At 39.7% G+C, this 24,538-nt stretch overlaps 1 protein-coding gene across 1 annotated transcript in view; it reads left to right on the plus strand.

The window, feature by feature from the left end:
* LOC124554052 overlaps nucleotides 1–24,538 on the plus strand; it is a 242,103-nt gene that overhangs the window by 186,764 nt on the left and 30,801 nt on the right. The window contains exons 7-9 of the mRNA XM_047128087.1: nucleotides 4,977–5,048; nucleotides 12,335–12,391; nucleotides 17,831–17,872. Coding sequence (XP_046984043.1) covers nucleotides 4,977–5,048; nucleotides 12,335–12,391; nucleotides 17,831–17,872 — 171 coding nt within the window. The remainder of the gene's footprint in view (nucleotides 1–4,976; nucleotides 5,049–12,334; nucleotides 12,392–17,830; nucleotides 17,873–24,538) is intronic.

Here is a 24,538-nt window from a genome sequence, read left to right on the forward strand (position 1 = left end):
TTCATCGCAGATAAACATTCTTGTAAAAGATTGTGGAAGTTGAAAAAACATTACACAGTTTTTTTGAAGAAAAATGAAAAATCAAATACTTTTTATTTAAATATGTCCTTGTTTTGTAGAACATGAGCCAGAGTGATAAGCGTTGTAGAAACATGGAAAACAATAATTTTCGCGGTGTCTAACACACTGTAGAAATGCTGCATTTTTATACTTGTCATCATAACACTGCAATCTGAACGCAGTAGAATTGATCTGGAGCTAAGTTAAGGGATTTGTTGCAATTAACAAGACATTTAAGCTGCCAAATGTACTGGAACCGATGCACAAAACTTTGTAAGATGTCACTGCCAAATGACGGTGAAATGCAGAGCAGCACGTCGTAAAAGAAGAGGAAATGTGGACTTTTTAGATGGCTTGGGATTGTGTTGCTGATCGCCTCGTTATTGACATAGCATTACTGAAATTGACGGTGTTTGTTGGAGTCCAATATGGAAGGACTGCAGGGATTATCAGAAAACTGCATGTAGTACCTTCAATGGCTTCAGTAGTTAAAAATTTGGGAAATTGGCAGTGTGCTTTTACACCACACAGTTCATGCAGAAAATTACCCTTATTAAAGTCAGAAATTTTAAACGCTCTTGGTTTTAACTACAATACTATGTTAGCTAAGATGAGGGCATGTTATGTTTTCTGTCCAGTCACCTCAGAAGTATATTGTATGAGTTTCACCATAAATTGACACTCAAAGCTATATTGTTCCTCAGCTTGTATCTTTTTACTTCTTTACTGCAGCTGCTTACATCATTGCAGGTTAGTTGAATCACTTGCCTGGTCAGTGCCGTCAAAAGTTTAATGTGCCGGTAAAGATGTTGCCCCGAATCGATGTACATGTAATGCACAGCATAAAACGTATCCTCATTATTGTACTTGTCTGTACTCGACACAGCTTGGCTTCTACTTGACGTGAAATGAAATCCGATGAGGTTCCAGAAAACTCAGAAGAATACATAGTGTAATGTTTACATGAGGTTTATTCTTGTGACGATGAATGGAGTATAGTCTATGTTCAAAGTCACTGAGATCTCGTGACAGATCCATACTGCTGTTACTGCTTCTGTACTAACGTAATACTCACCACCTTCTTTTATACCGGCAGGTCCGCCTGTTAAGTGTTAAATTCCTCATTGCATTGGAGTGTCGAGATGCTTTTGATCAGACAGTGTTCACTGCACCACCTATGTAATGCTCCTATAGAGACTGCAAAGACAGGATTACTTATGCACCGAGCAATCGATTGCGCGCACACACGCGCCCACGCCTGCACACACACACACACACACACACACACACACACACACACACACACACACACACACACACGCGCTTGTGTATGAGAGGGAGGAGAGTGTTTTTATTTTAAGCACATGTGTATACTATTATTACATTCAATAAAATTGCCATGCATACAGAATCCGTGAGTCACTTGGTGTGTAACATGTGGGTTGGTCCTTGTTTACACACATGTTAAGTTTAAAATAGTGGAGTTTCTTAGTAGTTTTGCAGAAATAACCATTATGAAACACATTTTAATGCAGAATTTATATACTTCGAGATTTAAAACCTAAACACACAATAGTACAGGAAACTTCAGCAATTTTCTTTGTCATCTTTCTAACAGGCTGAATTTCTCGAACTTGTTTTTCTTCTGTGTCATTGTTCTCACTTAAAACTATCAAATCTATATGTCTCATATTGTCAAAGTGAGAGTCTAGGAAGTCACACACATTCTCTTTGTGGACATCAGTGAATCCAGTCTACCTTGTAATTGCGGCTTTGATGTCACTTCATCTTCTAGCACTGACACAGCATTGGGCCACAGTTTCCGCTTTATACCATTCGTGCCTTTTGGAATGATGTCCGTTCACATGTCTCTAGGAACGTGGATTGCCACCTTAATATTAAACTGATGTCAGAAACTCTTGATGATAAATTCGTTATTCGAATCGCGTATTCATCTGCAGCGGACCGATGCCCGTAACGGAAACGGTTTTCACACCAGCTTGTGAGCTGTCGCTCTTTTTCTAGCAAAAGTCCAGACATTCGTATCCAAATGCACATTACTGTGAGCACGACGAGACAGATAATTGATACTCGATTACTGAAAGCAGTTGCCCACGTGATTGAGGTGGGGAGAGGGTAGCGGGAAAGAGGCGGGTCTGTGAGCAAAGGCTGTAGTGCGGTTATCCGTATATTTCGAGAGCTCCTGCTTTTCACTGCAGATGAGGAGGCTGTAAGAAAGAGACTTTGTGTCGTGGAACAGGTGGCAGTTATGTAGATGTAGACAGCTGCAGAATCAGAGTGGTGGGTGCGTGTTACACGGGCAGACGTATTTACGAAGCAGTCGGAGAGGTTGATATTGACACTAATTTAGACTAGCAGTCCTGATGATGATGAGGTTCTGCAGCCAATTCCGAAATACTGCGAAATGTTCGGCAACCACCCTATCGAAATCAAGTGTCCCTGCTTTCGCAGTATTTGTTTTGGAATTATAGAATGAACTTAATGTTCTTCAATATTTTTGCAGCGATTTTCTTCTTTCAGGCTCTGTCACATTTTTCAGTGCAAATGAAACACTCTCTTTTGAAATTGAATGGATGAAATAATGATCATCTTAAAAGTTGTATCATCTACTTGCGCAGGTGTCTGGTTATTTAGTTTCTTTACATTGCATTGTTTAATATATTCACACTGGCGTACCTTCTGCACTTCAATTGTTTCACATTATGTGTGTAAGACTATGAGCCTCATCCTCGCATTCCTTGCTGACCTGTAAGGAAGTTCCTAATCCCTTTGTCTCTTTCGATGTCTCTCCTTCTGGAACAGATTAAACACAAATAAAAATGTTTGTATAATCCAGCATTATTCTTCTCGTAGTCCACAAAATAGGAAAGAGAGTAAGAAGAAACACTTCGTAGCATAACAACCTGAAATGCCCCACATGGTTTAAATAAGATCGTGTCGTAAACTCAACTAAACTGGACACGTGTAGAAAAACGGCAAAGAACAGACGATGATAAAGTGGGAAGGGGAACTTAGCATTTTCGTTGTGGGCACCTAATCCCGATTTCAACAATATATATTTATGTTAAAAAATATGCAACCAATATTGATGAAAATGTATTATAGGTTATCTATCAAACAATGGGAAAGCGATGCTGGAATGTAACAATATTGTGAAAAGAAAAGTTGCTACTCACCATACAGCAGAGACGCTGAGTCACAGATAGGCACAACAAAAAGACTCTCACAAATAAAGTTTTCGGCCAGTAAGGAATTCATCAATAATATACGACACACACACACACACACACACACACACACACACACACACACACCTCCACAACTGCAGTCTCAGGCAACTGAAACCACAAACCACACTGTGCTGCCTTCTATTTGGCTATAACAACCAACAAGCTATCTGTCGACACAAATGGCCACTGACAAACTGTGGCCAGAAACAAGTGGACCACCCTGTTGCTGAACATGCTGCCAAACGTGATACCCCTCATCTCAATGACTGCTTCACAGCCTGTGCCGTATTGATCCTTCCCACCGACACCAGCTTTTCTGAATTGCGGAGGTGGGAACTTTCCCTGCAATACATCCTACGTTCCCGTAACCCTCCTGGCCTCAACCTTCGTTAGTCACTGTCCTCACCCATCCAGCCCCCTCCCTGTTCCCATTCCAGCACTACACAGCCGTCATTTCACCGTCACACCCAGTCTTTTTACTTCTCTCCATTTCCGCTACCCCCCCCCCCCCCCCCCCATCTGTCTAACCTGCAGCACTTCACTGTCCGCCACCCCCACAATACTATCCCTCCCCCAGCCTCCTCCTTACCCCCACCCAGTCGCCACTTCCATCATGCAATGGTGCTGCTGCTCGCAGTGAGGTTTCAGCTGCCTGAGACTCCTGTCGTGTGTGAGAGTTGCGTTTGCGTGCGTGGACTGGCCGAAAGCTTTATTTGTGACAGTATTTTTCTTGTGCCTATCTGCGACTCAGCATCTCCACTATGTGGTGAGTAGCAACTTCCCTTTCCATAATATTGTTATATTAGGGTACCTGGTAGATATCTGAAGTAAATCAGTCAAGAACTTTCAAGATTTTTGGTAATAACATTAAACAAAGGCTTGTCTTGGTGTAGTAGTAGTAGTAGTAGTAAGCAGTAGCAGCATAGATGACAAGGAGTGGGCAACTGAGTAATCCTTTACTTGTGTTTTGAAAATCGGGTGGTTTCCACTACCCTGTCTGAGGTCTGCTTGTGCCCCACAGTAAAAAACTCCATTCTGAACTGCAGAGAGGGACTTGCAGTCTGAACTGAAATCATTTTTACGTGCAGTGTTGTGACTGAATGGTGGGGTGCAATGAGAAGACGCCAGACTTAATACTTCCCTCATCTGGTCACCCAGATTTACGTTATCCACAGTTTCCTACACTTGCATAAGGCAAATTCTGGGATGGAACAATTGCTGTGTCTATTATGGCATTGATGGAATTGCAAAACCCTAATCTTCCTTTTTACTTTTATCTTCTGGCTGTGAATTTCACAGTGCATCTTAAATTTACTCTTGTCATTAACAATGAACACTGTGAGGATGTAAAAGTGCTTGAGCACATGAATGTGAGAATTCCTTGGTCCCTGAAGAGAGTTCTGCAATAGTTTTGTCTGGTGGATATGTGCAATACCTTTACTGGACACTTCTGTTGAATTTTTTTTGGGCTTAAGCTGCATTGTCCACCGAATATTGTGTTGTAGAATAGCATTGTGTGAATGCGTTGACTATCTCGTCTGTAAACGAGCACAATTTTTATTATTGACTTTCATTTGGAACTACATTTCTCAGAATTGCTACAGATTTGCCACTACTCTAACTGCCTCTGGTGCAGGCGTAGTATATCAAAGTTCTGTGTTTCAGGAATTTGAGTATGTGACAGTCGAGGAACAATTAGAAGACCGTGACGAACCCACGCGTTCAGCAACTGAAAAGGTGAGAGCTACATGTTTTTAATACTGTTGTAGTTTTTCCGAGTCTATTAGTAACGCCATACCCTTGAGGATGGCAATAAGAATGTAGAATCACTTAGTCTAAGGAAATGAAGCATTCAAGCCTAAACATTAATTCAGAAATCTCAATAATTAATTTCTGGAAGGAGTTGCACGCCAATTTATGTTTGATGCAAAATGTCTATGTTGATAGTTAATAGACAATAAAGATACATAGGTATAGAGGTAGTTTTGTCATGTTTTGATAGGTCGATATCTAGTTGTGTTAAAAAGTTACTAATTGGCTGCTACTTGTTACCGAGATGGCAGCTTGTGATAAAATTTCAGTCAATGTACAAAGTTAAACACTTTAGTGCATAGAGATACACCTTCAAGGGAAAATTGCCTATTAAAAGCAAGTGCCTGGCAACTTCAAGTTTCAGATGTGTTGTTCCAAAGTTGCTGCTAAAGGCACATAAAAAGTAGTATAAGCTATATAACATTTTCTTGGTGTTCAGACAAATCAGATCTACATCTACATCTACATCTATACTCCGCGAGCCACCTTACGGTGTGTGGCGGAGGGTACTTATTGTACCACTATCTGATCCCCCCTTCCCTGTTCCATTCACGAATTGTGCGTGGAAAGAACGACTGCTTGTAAGTCTCCGTATTTGCTCTAATTTCTCGGATCTTTTCGTTGTGATCATTACGCGAGATATATGTGGGTGGTAGTAATATGTTGCCCATCTCTTCCCGGAATGTGCTCTCTCGTAATTTCGATAATAAACCTCTCCGTATTGCGTAACGCCTTTCTTGAAGTGTCCACCACTGGAGCTTGTTCAGCATCTCCGTAACGCTCTCGCGCTGACTAAATGTCCCCATGACGAATCGCGCTGCTTTTCGCTGGATCATGTCTATCTCTTCTATTAATCCAACCTGGTAAGGGTCCCATACTGATGAGCAATACTCAAGAATCGGACGAACAAGGGTTTTGTAAGCTACTTCTTTCGTCGATGAGTCACATTTTCTTAGAATTCTTCCTATGAATCTCAACCTGGCGCCTGCTTTTCCCACTATTTGTTTTATGTGATCATTCCACTTCAGATCGCTCCGGATAGTAACTCCTAAGTATTTTACGGTCGTTACCGCTTCCAATGATTTACCACCTATGGCATAATCGTACTGGAATGGATTTCTGCCCCTATGTATGCGCATTATATTACATTTATCTACGTTTAGGGAAAGCTGCCAGCTGTCGCACCATGCATTAATCCTCTGCAGGTCCTCCTGGAGTACGTACGAGTCTTCTGATGTTGCTACTTTCTTGTAGACAACCGTGTCATCTGCAAATAGCCTCACGGAGCTACCGATGTTGTCAACTAAGTCATTTATGTATATTGTAAACAATAAAGGTCCTATCACGCTTCCCTGCGGTACTCCCGAAATTACCTCTACATCTGCAGATTTTGAACCGTTAAGAATGACATGTTGTGTTCTTTCTTCTAGGAAATCCTGAATCCAATCACAAACCTGGTCCGATATTCCGTAAGCTCGTATTTTTTTCACTAAACGTAAGTGCGGAACCGTATCAAATGCCTTCCTGAAGTCCAGGAATACGGCATCAATCTGCTCGCCAGTGTCTACGGCACTGTGAATTTCTTGGGCAAATAGGGCGAGCTGAGTTTCACATGATCTCTGTTTGCGGAATCCATGTTGGTTATGATGAAGGAGATTTGTATTATCTAAGAACGTCATAATACGAGAACACAAAACATGTTCCATTATTCTACAACAGATTGACGTAAGCGAAATAGGCCTATAATTATTCGCATCTGATTTATGACCCTTCTTGAAAATGGGAACGACCTGCGCTTTCTTCCAGTCGCTAGGTACTTTACGTTCTTCCAGCGATCTACGATAAATTGCTGATAGAAAGGGGGCAAGTTCTTTAGCATAATCACTGTAGAATCTTAAGGGTATCTCGTCTGGTCCGGATGCTTTTCCGCTACTAAGTGATAGCAGTTGTTTTTCAATTCCGATATCGTTTATTTCAATATTTTCCATTTTGGCGTCCGTGCGACGGCTGAAGTCAGGGACCGTGTTACGATTTTCCGCAGTGAAACAGTTTCGGAACACTGAATTCAGTATTTCTGCCTTTCTTCGGTCGTCCTCTGTTTCGGTGCCATCGTGGTCAACGAGTGACTGAATAGGGGATTTAGATCCGCTTACCGATTTTACATATGACCAAAACTTTTTAGGGTTCTTGTTTAGATTGTTTGCCAATGTTTTATGTTCGAATTCGTTGAATGCTTCTCTCATTGCTCTCTTTACGCTCTTTTTCGCTTCGTTCAGCTTTTCCTTATCAGCTATGATTCGACTACTCTTAAACCTATGATGAAGCTTTCTTTGTTTCCGTAGTACCTTTCGTACATGATTGTTATACCACGGTGGATCTTTCCCCTCGCTTTGGACCTTAGTCGGTACGAACTTATCTAAGGCGTACTGGACGATGTTTCTGAATTTTTTCCATTTTTGTTCCACATCCTCTTCCTCAGAAATGAACGTTTGATGGTGGTCACTCAGATATTCTGCGATTTGTGCCCTATCACTCTTGTTAAGCAAATATATTTTCCTTCCTTTCTTGGCATTTCTTATTACACTTGTAGTCATTGATGCAACCACTGACTTATGATCACTGATACCCTCTTCTACATTCACGGAGTCGAAAAGTTCCGGTCTGTGTTAGAAGCTCTGGCTAAAAGTAACCAGACCATTTTTAACAGACCAACAGCTCAGTTCTTGATGCCAAACACTGCACTGCTGAAGCACGTGACGCTCCCCCCCCCCCCCCCCCCCCCCCTCCCCGCCCCTCTCTGTTCCTATCACACATTCATCTCCTGCTCTCTCAGCTAAACCTGAAGAAGGTCGAATGTGAAAATCGTAACTCAAAGAACTGACGGTTTTGTTTTTCGACATTCGCGGGATTGTGTACGTCGAGTGTCTGAAGCTTGAACTGAAAACGATGAGTATTATCATAAAGATCTATACCCTGTGAATGAGTAAGAAGGAAACAACCTGAGTTTGGAAAAACAAGTTGTGGATTCTGCCATACTGCTTGAGTTGTCAAATCGTTTTTGCATTAAGTGTGGGATCCCTGTTCTGCAACATTAACTCTGCTTGCCAGATCTTGCTCAGAGTGACTTTCTTCTGTCCCCAGAAATGAAATCTGCACTGAAAAGGGTGAGATTTGAGACAGAGGAAGCTGTGAAAGAAAAAGTGTTGGAGACTATTAACGTGCTTTCAGAAGATAACTTCAAACACTGCTTCGAGCAGTGGAAAATGTACATAAAGTGATGTATGGATCACAGAGGGATATATTTCGAAGTTGTAAAGAAGTAAAACTAAAGAAAGTTATATCCCTAACCTGGTTATTTTATAGCCTCAAAATAGTCATCTTCATAAAGAGATGACTCTGTCAAGAGAGAGTCTGAACACCAAGAAACATGTATAGAACACTGCCACTGCGGAAAACTTAGTTTTTTTCCTTTTCTTCGTGGGCAAAGGACAACATTCCACCAGAAACTTGTCTTTGCACGGTAGTTCAGGCTGTCGATAGTCCTAAGGTCCAGTTGCATTGTTACTAGCAACAGTGCATCTTTCTTTATGTATTTATTGTCAGACTCTCTCTACTCAATCATGGCAATCATAACAGAAATCACACATATATATTCAATGAAAGAATTGGCATGAGGCTTGCTACTGAGTATTGTTCATCACTTTATGAGGCACTTGCTGGGTTTCATTGCATAACAGTGTACTGTGTGAAATACACTCCCGGAAATGGAAAAAAGAACACATTGACACCGGTGTGTCAGACCCACCATACTTGCTCCGGACACTGCGAGAGGGCTGTACAAGCAATGATCACACGCACGGCACAGCGGACACACCAGGAACCGCGGTGTTGGCCGTCGAATGGCGCTAGCTGCGCAGCATTTGTGCACCCCCGCCGTCAGTGTCAGCCAGTTTGCCGTGGCATACGGAGCTCCATCGCAGTCTTTAACACTGGTAGCATGCCGCAACAGCGTGGACGTGAACCGTATGTGCAGTTGACGGACTTTGAGCGAGGGCGTATAGTGGGCATGCGGGAGGCCGGGTGGACGTACCGCCGAATTGCTCAACACGTGGGGCGTGAGGTCTCCACAGTACATCGATGTTGTCGCCAGTGGTCGGCGGAAGGTGCACGTGCCCGTCGACCTGGGACCGGACCGCAGCAACGCACGGATGCACGCCAAGACCGTAGGATCCTACGCAGTGCCGTAGGGGACCGCACCGCCACTTCCCAGCAAATTAGGGACACTGTTGCTCCTGGGGTATCGGCGAGGACCATTCGCAACCGTCTCCATGAAGCTGGGATACGGTCCCGCACACCGTTAGGCCGTCTTCCGCTCACGCCCCAACATCGTGCAGCCCGCCTCCAGTGGTGTCGCGACAGGCGTGAATGGAGGGACGAATGGAGACGTGTCATCTTCAGCGATGAGAGTCGCTTCTGCCTCGGTGCCAATGATGGTCGTATGCGTGTTTGGCGCCGTGCAGGTGAGCGCCACAATCAGGACTGCATACGACCGAGGCACACAGGGCCAACACCCGGCATCATGGTGTGGGGAGCGATCTCCTACACTGGCCGTACACCACTGGTGATTGTCGAGGGGACACTGAATAGTGCACGGTACATCCAAACCGTCATCGAACCCATCGTTCTACCATTCCTAGACCGGCAAGGGAACTTGCTGTTCCAACAGGACAATGCACGTCCGCATGTATCCCGTGCCACCCAACGTGCTCTAGAAGGTGTAAGTCAACTACCCTGGCCAGCAAGATCTCCGGATCTGTCCCCCATTGAGCATGTTTGGGACTGGATGAAGCGTCGTCTCACGCGGTCTGCACGTCCAGCACGAACGCTGGTCCAACTGAGGCGCCAGGTGGAAATGGCATGGCAAGCCGTTCCACAGGACTACATCCAGCATCTCTACGATCGTCTCCATGGGAGAATAGCAGCCTGCATTGCTGCGAAAGGTGGATATACACTGTACTAGTGCCGACATTGTGCATGCTCTGTTGCCTGTGTCTATGTGCCTGTGGTTCTGTCAGTGTGATCATGTGATGTATCTGACCCCAGGAATGTGTCAATAAAGTTTCCCCTTCCTGGGACAATGAATTCACGGTGTTCTTATTTCAATTTCCAGGAGTGTACATTACAGAAAACACACACATTGTGTGTGTGTGTGTGTGTGTGTGTGTGTGTGTGTGTGGGCGCGCGATAACAGCTTGCAACAGCAAGAGTTCTTACAAAAGATACCGGGCATTATAGGGGCATACCCTTCAAATAGTGCAATCCCTAAACAAATTCAGTGAACATATTGCTCCCTTGTGAATGTGCCTGGATTGATACATTCATTAGGTGAGGTGTCCAGGAGTGGGACTGACTTTTTGATCGTGGTGTAGGGTAGGGTCCCAGCTGTTACACCTGCGGCCATTCACCCGAGTGGTCCCTCGTCTGCGAATAATTGACAATAAAGGATTTTGTGTGGGTGTACATACTTCAGAATAGTGTGATACTCAGAGCCACAGCATAGCATAGTGGTTAAAATACTTTCCTGATGCGTAGAAGTTGTGGGTTTGAATCTCGTTCAGTGATTTAAAATTGTTGATTTTGAAATCTTATGAAAATGACTTTGGTCTTAATTTTTCTTAAATTAATTGGTTAAAATGTAATTTCTAACCATTTGCACCTAACTTTAATCATCATTTGAACTTTAATCATCATTTGAACTTTAATCATCATTTGAACTTTAATCATCATTTGAACTTTAATCATCATTTGAACTTTAATCATCATTTGAACTTTAATCATCATTTGAACTTTAATCATCATTTGAACTTTAATCATCATTTGAACTTTAATCATCATTTGAACTTTAATCATCATTTGAACTTTAATCATCATTTGAACTTTAATCATCATTTGAACTTTAATCATCATTTGAACTTTAATCATCATTTGAACTTTAATCATCATTTGAACTGTAATCATCATTTGAACTGTAATCATCATTTGAACTGTAATCATCATTTGAACTGTAATCATCATTTGAACTTTAATCATCATTTGAACTTTAATCATCATTTGAACTTTAATCATCATTTGAACTTTAATCATCATTTGAACTTTACTTGATCTAATTTTTTTTTCTTCGTATAATTCTTGTCATTTGGCATCTTTATGCATGTGATTTTAATTATCTTTATTTATCTATCATAATACTTAAATGTTTGAAAATGCTGCTCTGTCAAAAAAAACAAAAGACAAAACAATCTATTTCTATTGGCTGAGCAGTGGTGTCAAAAATGCATATGTTAAAATATGTTCATTTCTTATGGCAATCTTTGTACAAACACATAATTTCCTGTTGCACTGTGAATAAAATAGTGCAGATAAGGATTTGAATGAAAGAAAGGCTTGTGGATAAATTGAAATTTATGGAAATTGAGGAATAAAAATAAGGAACATGGATGAAAATGTAAAATAATAAAGTGGAAGAAATTAAATTGAAATTAATATACAAAAATAATTATTATCACAGGTACAAAGATCCACAATGAGAAAAGTTAGGAAGAAAGATGAGAGCAAATAAGAGTGTTTATGCAATGATTAAAATGATGTTGGGAAGGATTAGAAATTAAAACAATGCATTTAAACTAATTAACTGACTAAAATTTGTCAGTCATTTTGATAAGGATTTAAAAATAAAATCGTCAAACCATGTGATGAGATTCAACACACAGCTTCCATTGCATCAGGTATTTATCTTAAACCACTACTCTACACCACCTCTGTCGAAATTACAATTATTTTGAAGGCGCTAAGAGTTTTTCTTCGATTACTCGCAAAAGACAGCCTGCTAACGTGAATGGCTGCAGGGTGTGATACCTGCAACCCTGACCTACACTACTGTATAGGTGGTTTCAAAAGGTTGATCCCTCATGTGAGGACTTCTGCTTGTTAGAGAAGTTGGAGCTTAGATGAAGATGTACTGTAATTTCACTAATTTGCAAATGAAATAGCAATGGGTGAAGAAGTGATCCCATGGACTTTTTGACCACTCACATGCTGTGTGGTGGCTTGCAGACAGCATCTGTAGTAGTAGTAGTAGTAGCAGTAGCACTACTGCGGACATTGTGTAGCATTGGAAACTTAACTGTTTGTGTTTGTTTGTATGTTTTCAGTCATATGAACAAATGGGTCATGATCAGGAACTGCCAGTTATCATCAAAGAAGAAATTGTAAGTACATGGTAGCCACATTTGTTGGGTATCTTCTGCAATAGAAAACTATTAGTTTCTACATAGTAGCACCAGTATAGAGTATATGAGCAATTTATTGATACATAGGAGGTGTACAGTGTGCTGTTGTATACCGGAATTTTTCTGTCTGTATACAATGTTAAAGTAACTTACGGGAATGCAGCTTTGTGGTTTGATGCCTTTCTGTTTCTCTTGTAAGTTGATATGTTATTTACAAGCCCATTTTTGTTTCTTTCTCTTGATATGTTCATAAGAAGCCTACAGAAGTTTACTGGTATCAAAGAAAGGCCTCAGTTTGAGGATGACTTCTCTCAAAATGTACATTTGGAGCACAGCATTGTACAGAAGTGAATTCTAGGCTGTGGGAAAACCGGAAAAGAAGAGAATTGAAGCATTTGAGATAAGATTTATAGAAGGCTGCTGAAAAATTAAGTGGACTGAAAAGAGAAGACGTCAAATAGTTGTCTGCAGAGTTGGTGAGGAAAGGACTGGGTGAGAAACACTCAGTTTAGGAAGGGGCAGGATCATAGACCACTTGTCAGGCTTCGAAGGCCGAGACGTCAGTAGCATCCGGGTCTCGAGATTCTGTCCAATTGCAATGTAGGCAGTACGTAAGCTGGGTGTACCCTATGGCGATCAGGCGTGAGCCACGTCTGGCCTCTGTCAGGTGGGCAGGAGGCTGTCAGCTCCGTCTGGCCTCGGGAGAGAGGCTTTGAAGTCCCCTGCAGTTATTACTAAGTTATGTTAAATGAAACTTCTAAGATATTCAAATGTGTTAACAGCCATCAACGTTTTTTTTTAAACCTGCTTTAGCTACATCGTTTTGCTCTGATTGTGGCGCTGTTAATGCACAGTATGAAAATGGCTGAGGCTGCTTTCTGTTCATTAGTGACACACACGTGCAGAACATGGTAAAAAAAGTGCCAAGAAACAGGCTGTTCTTAATGTTTTTCATAAATTACGGAGATATTTGGCTTTTAAGTTTTCCCAGCGTTGTAAACAATGCAGTCTATACACGAACGTACGTTGAACCTGTAGCACAGTCAGTAGCGTAATGGAATGTCAACCAAATGTGGTTATACGTCCTTTGATTTAAATCTCCCCAGTATAATTCCCCCCCCACAGCCATTTGAAATACCTGCATCCCGTTGTTTTTTATGAATAATGCATCTTCTTGTTTTTAATTATTCCTGTTTCAATTTCAAATACAAATTCATAATTATCGATGTTATATGATAGACTGTTCGTAAGTTGTTTAAATTAATAAAACATCACAATTTATTTTTACGGCAAAACTGAAAACCAAATCCTCGTTACTTGGACTGCGTCCATTGTTTTATACCACAGAGGTAGATAAGTATCGTAGAAACATGAAAAACAATCATTTTCACAGCATCGAGCACACCGTACAAATGTTTTTTGCTACTGTACCATTACCATATGAACCCAAGAGAACTGATCTGGAGCCAAGCTGTGGGATTTGGCCCGAGAAGCAACAAGACTGTTAAGCTGCCAAACGTACTGGAACTAATGCATGTAGCTTTTTCACATGTCACTGCAGACCATTTGAACAATATAGAACGGCTCGTCATAAAAGAAGTGAAGGCCTGGTTGTCTTTGTGGATTCTGTTTTCGATAGGCTTGTTATAATCGACACTTCCAGAACTGAAATGTATTCCTCGGATTCGGATAAGGAAGGAGCTAAGAGATTACCAGATGACTGACTGTAAGGATAAGGAAGGAGCTAAGAGATTACCAGATGACTGACTGTAAGTAATAGCTTCGGTGGCTTCAATATTTAACTATATGGTGAAAAACTTTAGTACTCGCATACGTTACACACAGCTTATGCAGAAAAATTACCCTGTGGTTAAGTCAAGAATTTTCATCATTGTTATTTTGAATTACAGTAGTACATTAGCTAAAAACGATTACGTGTTGTGTTTTCATCTAGTCGTCTAAGGAGCATATTGTGGAGATTTGCAATGTATTATTTCATTCTGCTTAAAAATTAAATGAAATTCGAAGCTGTATTGCTCCTCTGCTCGTCCCTTTTTACGTGTGAACTGCAGCTGGCGATGCCACACCAGGCTAGCTGTACCAGCTGACTGGCCAGTGCTGTCCAAGTTAAATGCGCCGGTAAAGTTCTTGTCCCGTATCATTGCTAAGTTGATGTGCACTTAACGCACAGCACAAAATGTACCCTTATCATCACACTTGACAGTTCTCGAGACAGTTTGGCTGCAGTCCCACTTGAAACGGAAATCCAATGAGGTTCCAGCAAATGCAGAATAATACATAGTGCAATGTGTACAGCAGGTTTATTCTTACGATGAATGAATTATCGCACACAGCTCTGGGCTGAGAAGTGATTATGGGCTGTTGATAGTGAATAATGAGCTGGAAACTGTATAGCCATTAAACAATCGTGGTCACTGACATAACAAACTTGGCTGATAATCTTTGCAGTAGTATAGCAGATGTGAAGAAATGTACAGGGTGGCAGCTAGTCAAGGAAATTTTAAGGAATGGGCTTAAAAATTCAGAGGCCGTGGTCAAGTGTTTGCAGGTTTTCTCCCAGAGTCACTTCAGGTGTGGCTACATGACTAAAGCTGCCTGGCTTTCAGAACCGAGGCAGTTCTGTCTAGTAAAAGCTCCTGGCGGGACACCTTCAGTCTTATGCTGAACTCGCTATCAAATTCACGCAATCGGCTTAGCCGGCAGCGAGTGTGGATTCTGGAAGGTTCTGGAGAACATAATTCTGTCGCTTGTCATTCTAGTGACTCAGACCTAGAATAGAACAGGCATCTTTCTTGGGAAGCAGAGCCTCTGGCACTCTGCCCCATGACCAGCCAACAACAGAACTTAACACAATCTGCCATCTCTCGTGTCACTGACTTCCTTTAGTTTCTTCGACGTCTTAGACTGGCCTGTGTGTGTCCCATGTATCCTGTATATTGAAATACATTTTCTTTATTTGACCAGATTTCCTGGGCACCCAAGTCCCGACCACTTGACTATCTGTACACAAAACAGGTGGTGCTGATAGGTATTCGAATAAGAAATCCGACTAAATGCAGTAAATGAGTTTTGTTACTTGGGCAGCAAGATCACTGGCCATGTCTGAAGTAGGGGAGATAAAAATCTGAAGTAGGGGAGATAAAAATGCAGGCTGGCAGTAGGAAGAAAAGTACTTTGGAAAATTAGGAATTAGTGAAAATTTAATAAAAATTTGAGCATTATGAAGCCTTTCAGAAAGGGTTGTGCAGAGTGTAGTCTTTAATGAAAATGAAATGTGTGCAGTAAGCAATTAAGGTATGAAAAGACGAGAAACTTTTGAAATCTCTCTGGTAATCCATTGTGACAGTGGGATGGCAACTGTACACAAAATATTTGAATAATGTTAACTAAACCAGCAGGTGTACTGTTAGCCAATAATTTAATAAACAGTGTTAGGCTACAATACAGTTTTTGGTTGTAATTATCATTGTTCAAGTAATTTTGAAATGTTATGAGAGAAGACAGCTGAAAATTTAGAGATCTGATCAAATAACTGATGAGGTACTGCATCAAATTTGGAGAAATGGATGTATGTGGGAAAATCTAACCGAAGGAAGGGGCCGGTTGTGTTTTGTTTTTGTGGATGGTGTTGTGGAATATGTTAATAACTATCAAACCCAGCAATACTTTGCTATTACTAAACAGGTATGCGAATTGTATATTCATTCTGATCCCCCCCCCAATCCACCCCACCCCCGGTCTCTCTCTCTCTCTCTCTCTCTCTCTCTCTCTCTCTCTCTCTCTCTCTCTCTCTTTGTGTGTGTGTGTGTGTGTGTGTGTGTGTGTGTGTGTGTGACTGTGGGCCTTGTTTATCATTACTGTAAATGAAATCTTGATAGGGAAATGAAGTCACTTTAAATAAATCAATAAATTGGTTTACTGTAAATGGATAGATAGTGTGTCTGTATTCACCAAGTGGTAGTGCCAAGAGAACTCACCTATATTTAAAAAAAAGTACTATGTATGCAATTTTTGGAGGTGCTGGTATGTGTGAGTCACTTGTGTTTTTTCCTGCTGCTGCTTGTTGAGTAGCTTTTTTTATCTCTACAACTACATTATATTGCCAAAAATTGATTATTTTCATGGCTAAATTGGTTGGATCATTAATGTAATGGGACAGGAGAGACATCTCCAGCTGGTGGACCTGCAAGGCTTGTAGCTTCAATGACAGTGTGGCTCACAGTTTTAAGCTGTGAATGGGTAGAGTTGCAAAGTTTTGGATGATTCATATGGCACACTGTATAGTATTATTCTAATCAAAGTCGATAAACTGTAAATATGACATTTCTCTTTCCTCTTAAAACTGACGGCAGTGAAGAAAAGAGCACACTAAGGTGTATACAATCTTTGTTTAAAATTATGAATAAGGAGAAGTTTGTCTAATGGTTTAAATGCCCCAATATCAGAGTTTGGGTTTGGCAAAGTAGAGAGAGTGTTACCTGTAATAGGGTATGGAGTTGTTTGTCATGGTTCCAGTGTGCTCCACTTATTGTACTTCAGAAAATACTAAATGCCAAAGGGTATGAACAGATTTCGCAGCAACCGAGCAAGGTGGCGCAGTGGTTAGACACTGGACTCACATTCGGGAGGACGATGGTTCAATCCCGCGTCCGGCCACCCCGATTTAGGTTTTCCGTGATTTCCCTAAATCGCTCCAGGCAAATGCCGAGATGGTTCCTTTCAAAGGGCACGGCCGACTTCCTTCCCCGTTCTTACCTAATCCGATGAGACCGATGACCTCGCTGTCTAGTCTCCTTCCCCAAAACCCACCACCCACCAGATTTTGCAGCATTGTGTATTGATTACATTAGAGCAGCAGTTCAGAGGCTATTGTTGATTTATCAGAATGACAGTGCACCCTGTCGTACAGCATCATCTTCGTGGCAGTAGTTTTTTGACAGATAACATTCCTGAAATGGTCTGACCAGTCCTGAGTTCCAACCAGAACCCAATGAGACATCCTCGGGACAAGTTAGAATGTCGACTTTGCTGCGGACACCTGTTTTGGCTCTTGGGGGATAGTGGGCTGTCGTGCCTTCACAGACATTCAGACATCTCACTGAGAGTGTATCCCACAGAGTTCCAGCCGCCGTTAAGCTGAAGGTTGTGCGCGACACATATTGAAGTCCACCAATAGGTGACCAGGCACCCTAGATGAGATAGTGTATGTGTGCTTTATTTCCACTTCAGAGGACTGTTATTAATGCCTTGATTAATATTGTGTTTGGATTGTGGTTGAATATCTGTTCCTTTCAGCCAGGTGCCTTTGTGATTCCAACATTTTTTATATGACTCTTAGGTGCTCTGCAATTAATGTGTGTTACATGTTTTCCAGTATATGTGTGTTGTTTGTTGCAGGACTGTGACGATTACATCGATCCGTTCGGCATTTCGGGAGAGGTAAGGTGTATAATAGCTAATGAATGTGCTTTGTGTTGATACATACGATAATGATAGGAGTGCAGACAACGTGTTGAGCAGTGTACAATAACATAAGCGAGACATTTTGAAGTACCGGGCTGTGCCCTTCCTAAGAGTAGTAAAAATGTGTTAAACCAATTAGCTGTCACATTACGTCATAGAGATTATTAATCTGGTCAGCTCACAAACTCCCCTCAAAGTTGTAACTTGGTTCCCAGGAAGGCCTACAAATGGAACTGGAATTGGTGAAATACTCATTATGGAGTGTAGAAGTGACGCTGTACGTGGAACAATTCACTGAGAAATACTGAAATTCTAGAAGTTGTTCATACCCTGTAAATTGTCGATTTCAAATTAGTTGTCGGAATAAGACACTAGGAAGCGACTTGGTATTACGTGTTGAATACTTGCTATCAGAATTTAAGTATCTGACAAGTTAATTAGTATATGGGGGGCTTAATCTGTAGATCACATTATATGACCATGTGGCACGAATAAATACGGTAGCTGTCAAATTTCCGTGGCAAAATTCTATACCCTTTGGAGGAGGAGATTTGGCATAAGAAGAGTTTCATAGGTAATTTTCACTATTCTTTGAGTTCATTCTAAAGCAGCAGTCATACACACTCAATTTAGAAGTAACAACTCTGTCTTTCACTATTAAGTCCATTTCAAGTGATGTGGTATTGGAAGTCCTTCCAGTTAAAGTTAGTTAGTTCGCTGTTGTAAATAAATTGCCCACAGTTGCAGAATTTGGTGAATGTTTAAGAAAGAATAAGAACAGTGTGCTAAACCCGGTCTCGAACCTGCCTTTGTCTTTCGTGAGAAAGTGCTCTACCGACTGAACTATCCAGGCACGACTCACAGTCTGCCCTCACAGCTCCACTTCCACCTCTACGTCATCTCCTATCTTCGAAACTTAACATTAATCCTCGTGCATACCTCACAATATGTGCAAGAGAACATAAAGATTGGTATGAAAACTGCAGTGTTTTACTAGCAATGGATCTTGTGGAAGTGATTATAATGTGAATGACCTGAATTTTACCTCCATAGTAGTGCTGGTTCTCTTTGGTGCAGATCTTGCTGCAGTTATGTAGTTTATTGACAAGTTCTTAAATGATGAACATATCGAGCCTTGTTAAGCTCGAGACCTTTTCATATTTGAAGACCTCTGCAGTAAAATTCAGTAAGGGACAAGTAGCTTGTTTTGAGAAATTGTGGAGTAAAGTTTGAGCAAAATTTCATAAAGAAAATCTTTCAGTCATGCGAAATGTGATTTTCTAAAAAGTTTGTGTAAGTCATTGTTTTGAATTATGGGTCAATCCAAATGAAGTGGTCCTATAAAAATTAAGTTGGTAGTTTGACCATTTTTAAATATTTTAATTTTTTTATTTGTGATTATCCTGTAATTGAGAAGTTCAGAAAAGTTTTAAAGAAAATTTTGCCTTTCACCTTTACAGAATGACGGCCATTTTAGTTTGTAAGCGCGCACGGATGTTTCAGTTTAGAGACTTTAGCAAAAATATGAATATCTCTGCACTGGGTTAAATTACAACATTGCAGTTGACATAATTGTTTTTAGAAACTTGTCCTCCACAACATTGTCTATTACACAAAATATCCTAAATTCAGAAATAACCAATCAAAATGACCTTCAAAATTTTGTTACCCAAATTTTCAAAAATCCGATTTTTAGACCCAAAAATAGAAAACAAGTTGTGATGTATGAGAGTTTGTTCCCCCCTTCCCATATAGTTAGATATCATACACTACTAGCCTCATATAGGGCAAGAACACTTACAAGTCTTTCCTTAATTTTTATGAGTTTTTGAAATTTGAAAATTTTTATTTTTTGTAAAGTTTGGGGTTAGTTATCTCAGGTGGGACTGAACACAAAAATGATTTTTGCAAAGTTTGTGCACCTATATGATAGAAACGTACTGTAAAAAATTCAACATTGATATCCGACTGTGAACAAAGATATGAATTTTTGAAAATGAGGAGATAATTCACATTACTCTACAGCTGATCTTATGGCTGTTGCCTATTCATGTGTGACATTGGTGAGATATAATCAATTATTATTGAAGTAAGGTACTGAATTATATACAAAAAGTGGAAACGTCACTGAAATTAATTTATATTATTTTGACGTACTTAAAATAAATATTTTCAGTTAACATCCTCAGAGATATGACTGTTCCTGAACCTGGTGGGGATTGTTAAGAACACTTATTTCTTCAGACAGCTTCTGTGATGTAGAATAAGACCCAGTTGCTGTGGTAAGTTCAAGCACGGAAAACATTTTTCATTGGTATCCGGACTTTGTCACTAGTAGATTTATTGAATGATGTTCTTGGGCCAGCAGTGTGGTAAAAATGCACAAAAACATCATTGTTTTCCAAACTTATTCTTTCAACCACTGCAAGCTACCACTGTCTATCATACACACATGCCACTATGTCATTCAACGTTAAAGCCAGAAGAGATGTAATTTTACTGACACAATGATCCTCATTAATTTTGGTTTCTGATGTTACATAGCATTGAACTAAGTTTTCTGCAATGCCAAGGAATTTGTGGAAATGCTCTGTTCCATTTATTGCTATACAATTTTGAAATGTGGTTTGAAGTGTTGTTTTCATATGCAGAACCATTTCTTCTTTCTTGATCAGAAAATAGGTAATGCCTATAATATTATCCTTACAAAAGACATAAGTGTCCTGCACTGTGAGAATTTGGTATGTGATTGGTCTTTGTAGGCCGGCTTTACTTAGTTCACGTTTTGTTATACCTCCTACTCCATCACATGCGTTTTTACCATGGCAAGATGCAAAAAAGTGTCATTCAGCCTCCAACCCAAAGTCTATTTTGTGGTTGCACTTATTTGAAAAATTCTTTTTGTTCTTATACTGACTACCACTTCCATCTGAAAAGTATATCAGCTTCTCAACCTTGGGAAAATGTTCCTTTATGTAATTTATTACATACTTTTGAAACACATCTACAGCCTAAGTGTTGTGCTCCAAGTAGTCACTTAGAATACAAATTGAAGAATTGCAAACTTCATCTTTCTCATTTTTAAAGTAGGGGATAAATGGATGCACTGTTGCCTGGTCATTGACCCAGTGGTACCCTTGTATTGCATCTTGGATCACCAATGTAAAATTTTTTGCAAAATTAGCTAGCACTATGCATTCAGTTTCATGAAGTTATGCTTTTTTGTCCTTCAAAAACTTACTTTGGATTTTAGAAACATATTGGTGACTTCTGAGTTTTTGTAAATTATCAATTAGAGATTCCAAGTACTCTTCCTGGGATTTAACCATTGTTATCATTTCTGCCCTGTCAGTTGTGATCCACTGTTGGAAGTTAATACTGTTTGGCATTTCCTCATCATATTCGTGAAACAATTCAATAACTATTTCCTTACCAGGGCATTTATTACACAAACCCATCATGTAGTCATAACTGTTAGTGTTACAGACAATTAAATCTAGTAATTCTTTGTGCTTAAGATCACTTGAGTTTTGCACCCGCAATCATCAGTTTGTCGATTTGATGATATAAACAAACACATACGGAGTGTGTCCCTGAGGATCCAGCCAAAATATTGTGAATTATACCACTACAAACTTATTTTAAATAACGACACACAAATGTGGGCAAGAACTGTGTGAAATCCTTATGTGCTATTTGAACATCAATGATAATATATTATAATTTATTAGTATTTAGTTCCATAAGTAATACTATTCTAGGTACATGCAATAAGACTTTGTTTTGTATAAGAGCCACTGTCTTTAACCATGTCTTTATTTGACAAAATTGCAAACCACAGCGGAGGTCACAAAATTTTGACCTTCCAATTTTGCGTTTAGGATGAGAATTTTTGAAAGGTACATAAAGTTCATTTAAATTTGACAGCACTAGTCGTTTCTGCTTTGTTGCTTTAACTCCATTTATAACAACTATTTTGCTGACTTTGCAACCTGGGCACATTCTACTGTTTTCATCATCTTCAAAAAAACTGCTGGATGTTTTTAATTGTTTCTTCACTTATACCTGTTCCTTTCTTCTTTCCTAAAACTGGGAGAATCACTTGCTCTTTCACTAATTTTCGAGTTAGTGTAAGCAAATGATGAGAAACGTTGAATTAATGAACTATTTTTTTCTCTTGACCATGAGTCAGGGAGCAAACTTAAAATTTTAACTTTTTCCTCTTTAGATGTCCCTGAAGATTTAATTTTAAATTTCTCTATTAACCTCAAATATTCAGTGTCAGATGATGCTGGTGGTAGGTTTTCTTCTTCTTTAGAAATAATGTTGGTATCTGCATTATTAAAGCATGATTCCAAGTCTTTTCTAATTTTGTCCGAAATTTGTTGTACCTTATTTTCAATAGATGCTTTTCTTTTTCTGCTACTTAATTCAGTTATTTTCAAAGCACGAGATACATCTAACTTAGGACAAGCAAAATCCAATATTCTAACAGCTTCCTCATTAGGAATATAAATGTCATTAACTAGGTTACATGATTCTGGTTCTGGATTCACAACAAATATTTTTGAGTAACAATTTGGGCACAAGGCATTTCCAGGAATCTCGTTACATTTCATTTGGGACGCTGTTTCACTCTCACATAACAAGGACAAATGTTCAAGTTTTATTTCCCTCAAACCTTTAGTAATAGGCTTTTTATGAACTTTAAGTGGACCACAGAACTTTCTTACAAAAATGTGGTTGTACTTCAGAATATATTTCTTCTCATGATAATCACACACTGATGTTACAGAAGAACTTACTCGAAATTTAAACAAAGTTTGTCTAACTTCATCACAGTCATTGACATCTTTCAAGTTTTTTGAAACTGAACCATAAACTGTTTTGTGATACACTTCACTTGCTATCTGTCCAACAGAGCACTGTTCATCCATGTTATTGCATTCCAGTTAATCTCTCAAAATTAATTACAGATTGAAGTATGTACATCCAATCCAACAGGGGTTTCAGAACAGACTGGCTACAACAATGCCACACCCAGCGATAATGTACTTCTTTATTGAGAATAAACCTATACGTAAATGGGCATTTTTATTACCATAGAACAAAAGCGAAAGCTCCTATTGTTTAATATTTCATTATTAAAAATAAATAAACTAAATGAATGTTGAGTTATAGTGTTGATTAAATAGATGTCACAATTAAATTTTATCACAGTGAAATAATAAACCGTTCATATAGGCAACAGCATGAGATCAGTTGTAGAGTAATGTGAATTATTTCCTCATTTTCAAAAATTTGTATCTTTGTTTACAGTGAGATAGCGATGTGTAAAGTTTTACAGTACGTTGCTACCATACAGGTGTACAAACTGTGCAAAAATCATATTTTTATACTCAGTCCCACTTGAGATAACTAACCCCAAACTTTACAAAAAATGAAAATTTTCAGATTTCAAAAATTCATAAAAAATTAAGGAAACATTTGTAAGTGTTCTTGCTCTATATGAGGCTAGTAGTGTGTGATATCTAACTATAGGAAAAATAGACTCTCATAAATGGCTCCTTGTTTGTTATTTTTGGGCCTAAAAAGTAGATTTTTGAAAATTTGGATACCAAACTGTGCAGGTCATTTTGACTGGTTATTTTTGAATTTAGGGTATTTTGTGTAATAGATAATGTTGTAGAGGACACTTATCCTTAAAAAAAAAAAATCGTGTCAATTGCAATGTAATAACGTAACCCAATACAGAGATATTCAAATTTTTGCTAATGTCTACAGACTGAAAAATCGTCGCGTGCCTACAAATAAAAATGGCCGCCATCCAGTAAAGGTGCAAGATAAGTTATTTTAAATAACTCTTTTGAACTTCTCAAATATAGTGCAATCACATATAAAAAAACTAAAATATTTAAAAATGGTCAAGTAACCATCACTGGACCACTTCATATGGGTTCACCCTTATGTTTACAGAAACACAATTTTAAAATGCTGACCACCTTATACTGCTCTTCATTTCTATCTATGTCTACATGTACATGACTGCTCTGCAATTCACACTATAGGGCCTGGCAGAGGACTCATCAAACAACTTTCACTCTCTTTCGTTGCCTTTCCACTCTCAAGCGGTGCACAGGTAGAACAAACACAATGATCACCGACCCCTGTGGCCGAGTGATTCTAGGCACTTCAGTCTGGAACCGCGCTGCTGCTACGGTCGAATCCTGCATCGGGCATGGAAGTCCCTTAGTGCTTAGAGCCATTTGAACCATTTTATTACAATGATCATACCTCCCAGTGTATGTGGTTATCAGTAAAATATTTTCGCATTTAGGGGACAAAGTTGGAGATTGAAAGTTCGTGAAAAGATCTCTCCACAGCAAAAACGCCTTTGTTCTAATGATTGCCACCACAGCAAAAACGCTTTTGTTCTAATGATTGCCACCCCATTTCATGTATCATGTTCACGACAAAGTCTTCCTTATTTTGTGATAACACAGAATCAGCTGCTCTTGTTTGAACTTGTCCTTTGTCAATCATACCTGGTAAGGACCCTATACTGCACAGCAATACTGTTGCACAGGATGGACAAATATCATGTAGGCAGTCTCTCTAGTGGATTTGTCGAATCTTCTAAGT

This window comes from Schistocerca americana, chromosome 11 (genome assembly GCF_021461395.2).
Source record: "Schistocerca americana isolate TAMUIC-IGC-003095 chromosome 11, iqSchAmer2.1, whole genome shotgun sequence".
Taxonomy (NCBI): Eukaryota; Metazoa; Arthropoda; class Insecta; order Orthoptera; family Acrididae; genus Schistocerca; species Schistocerca americana.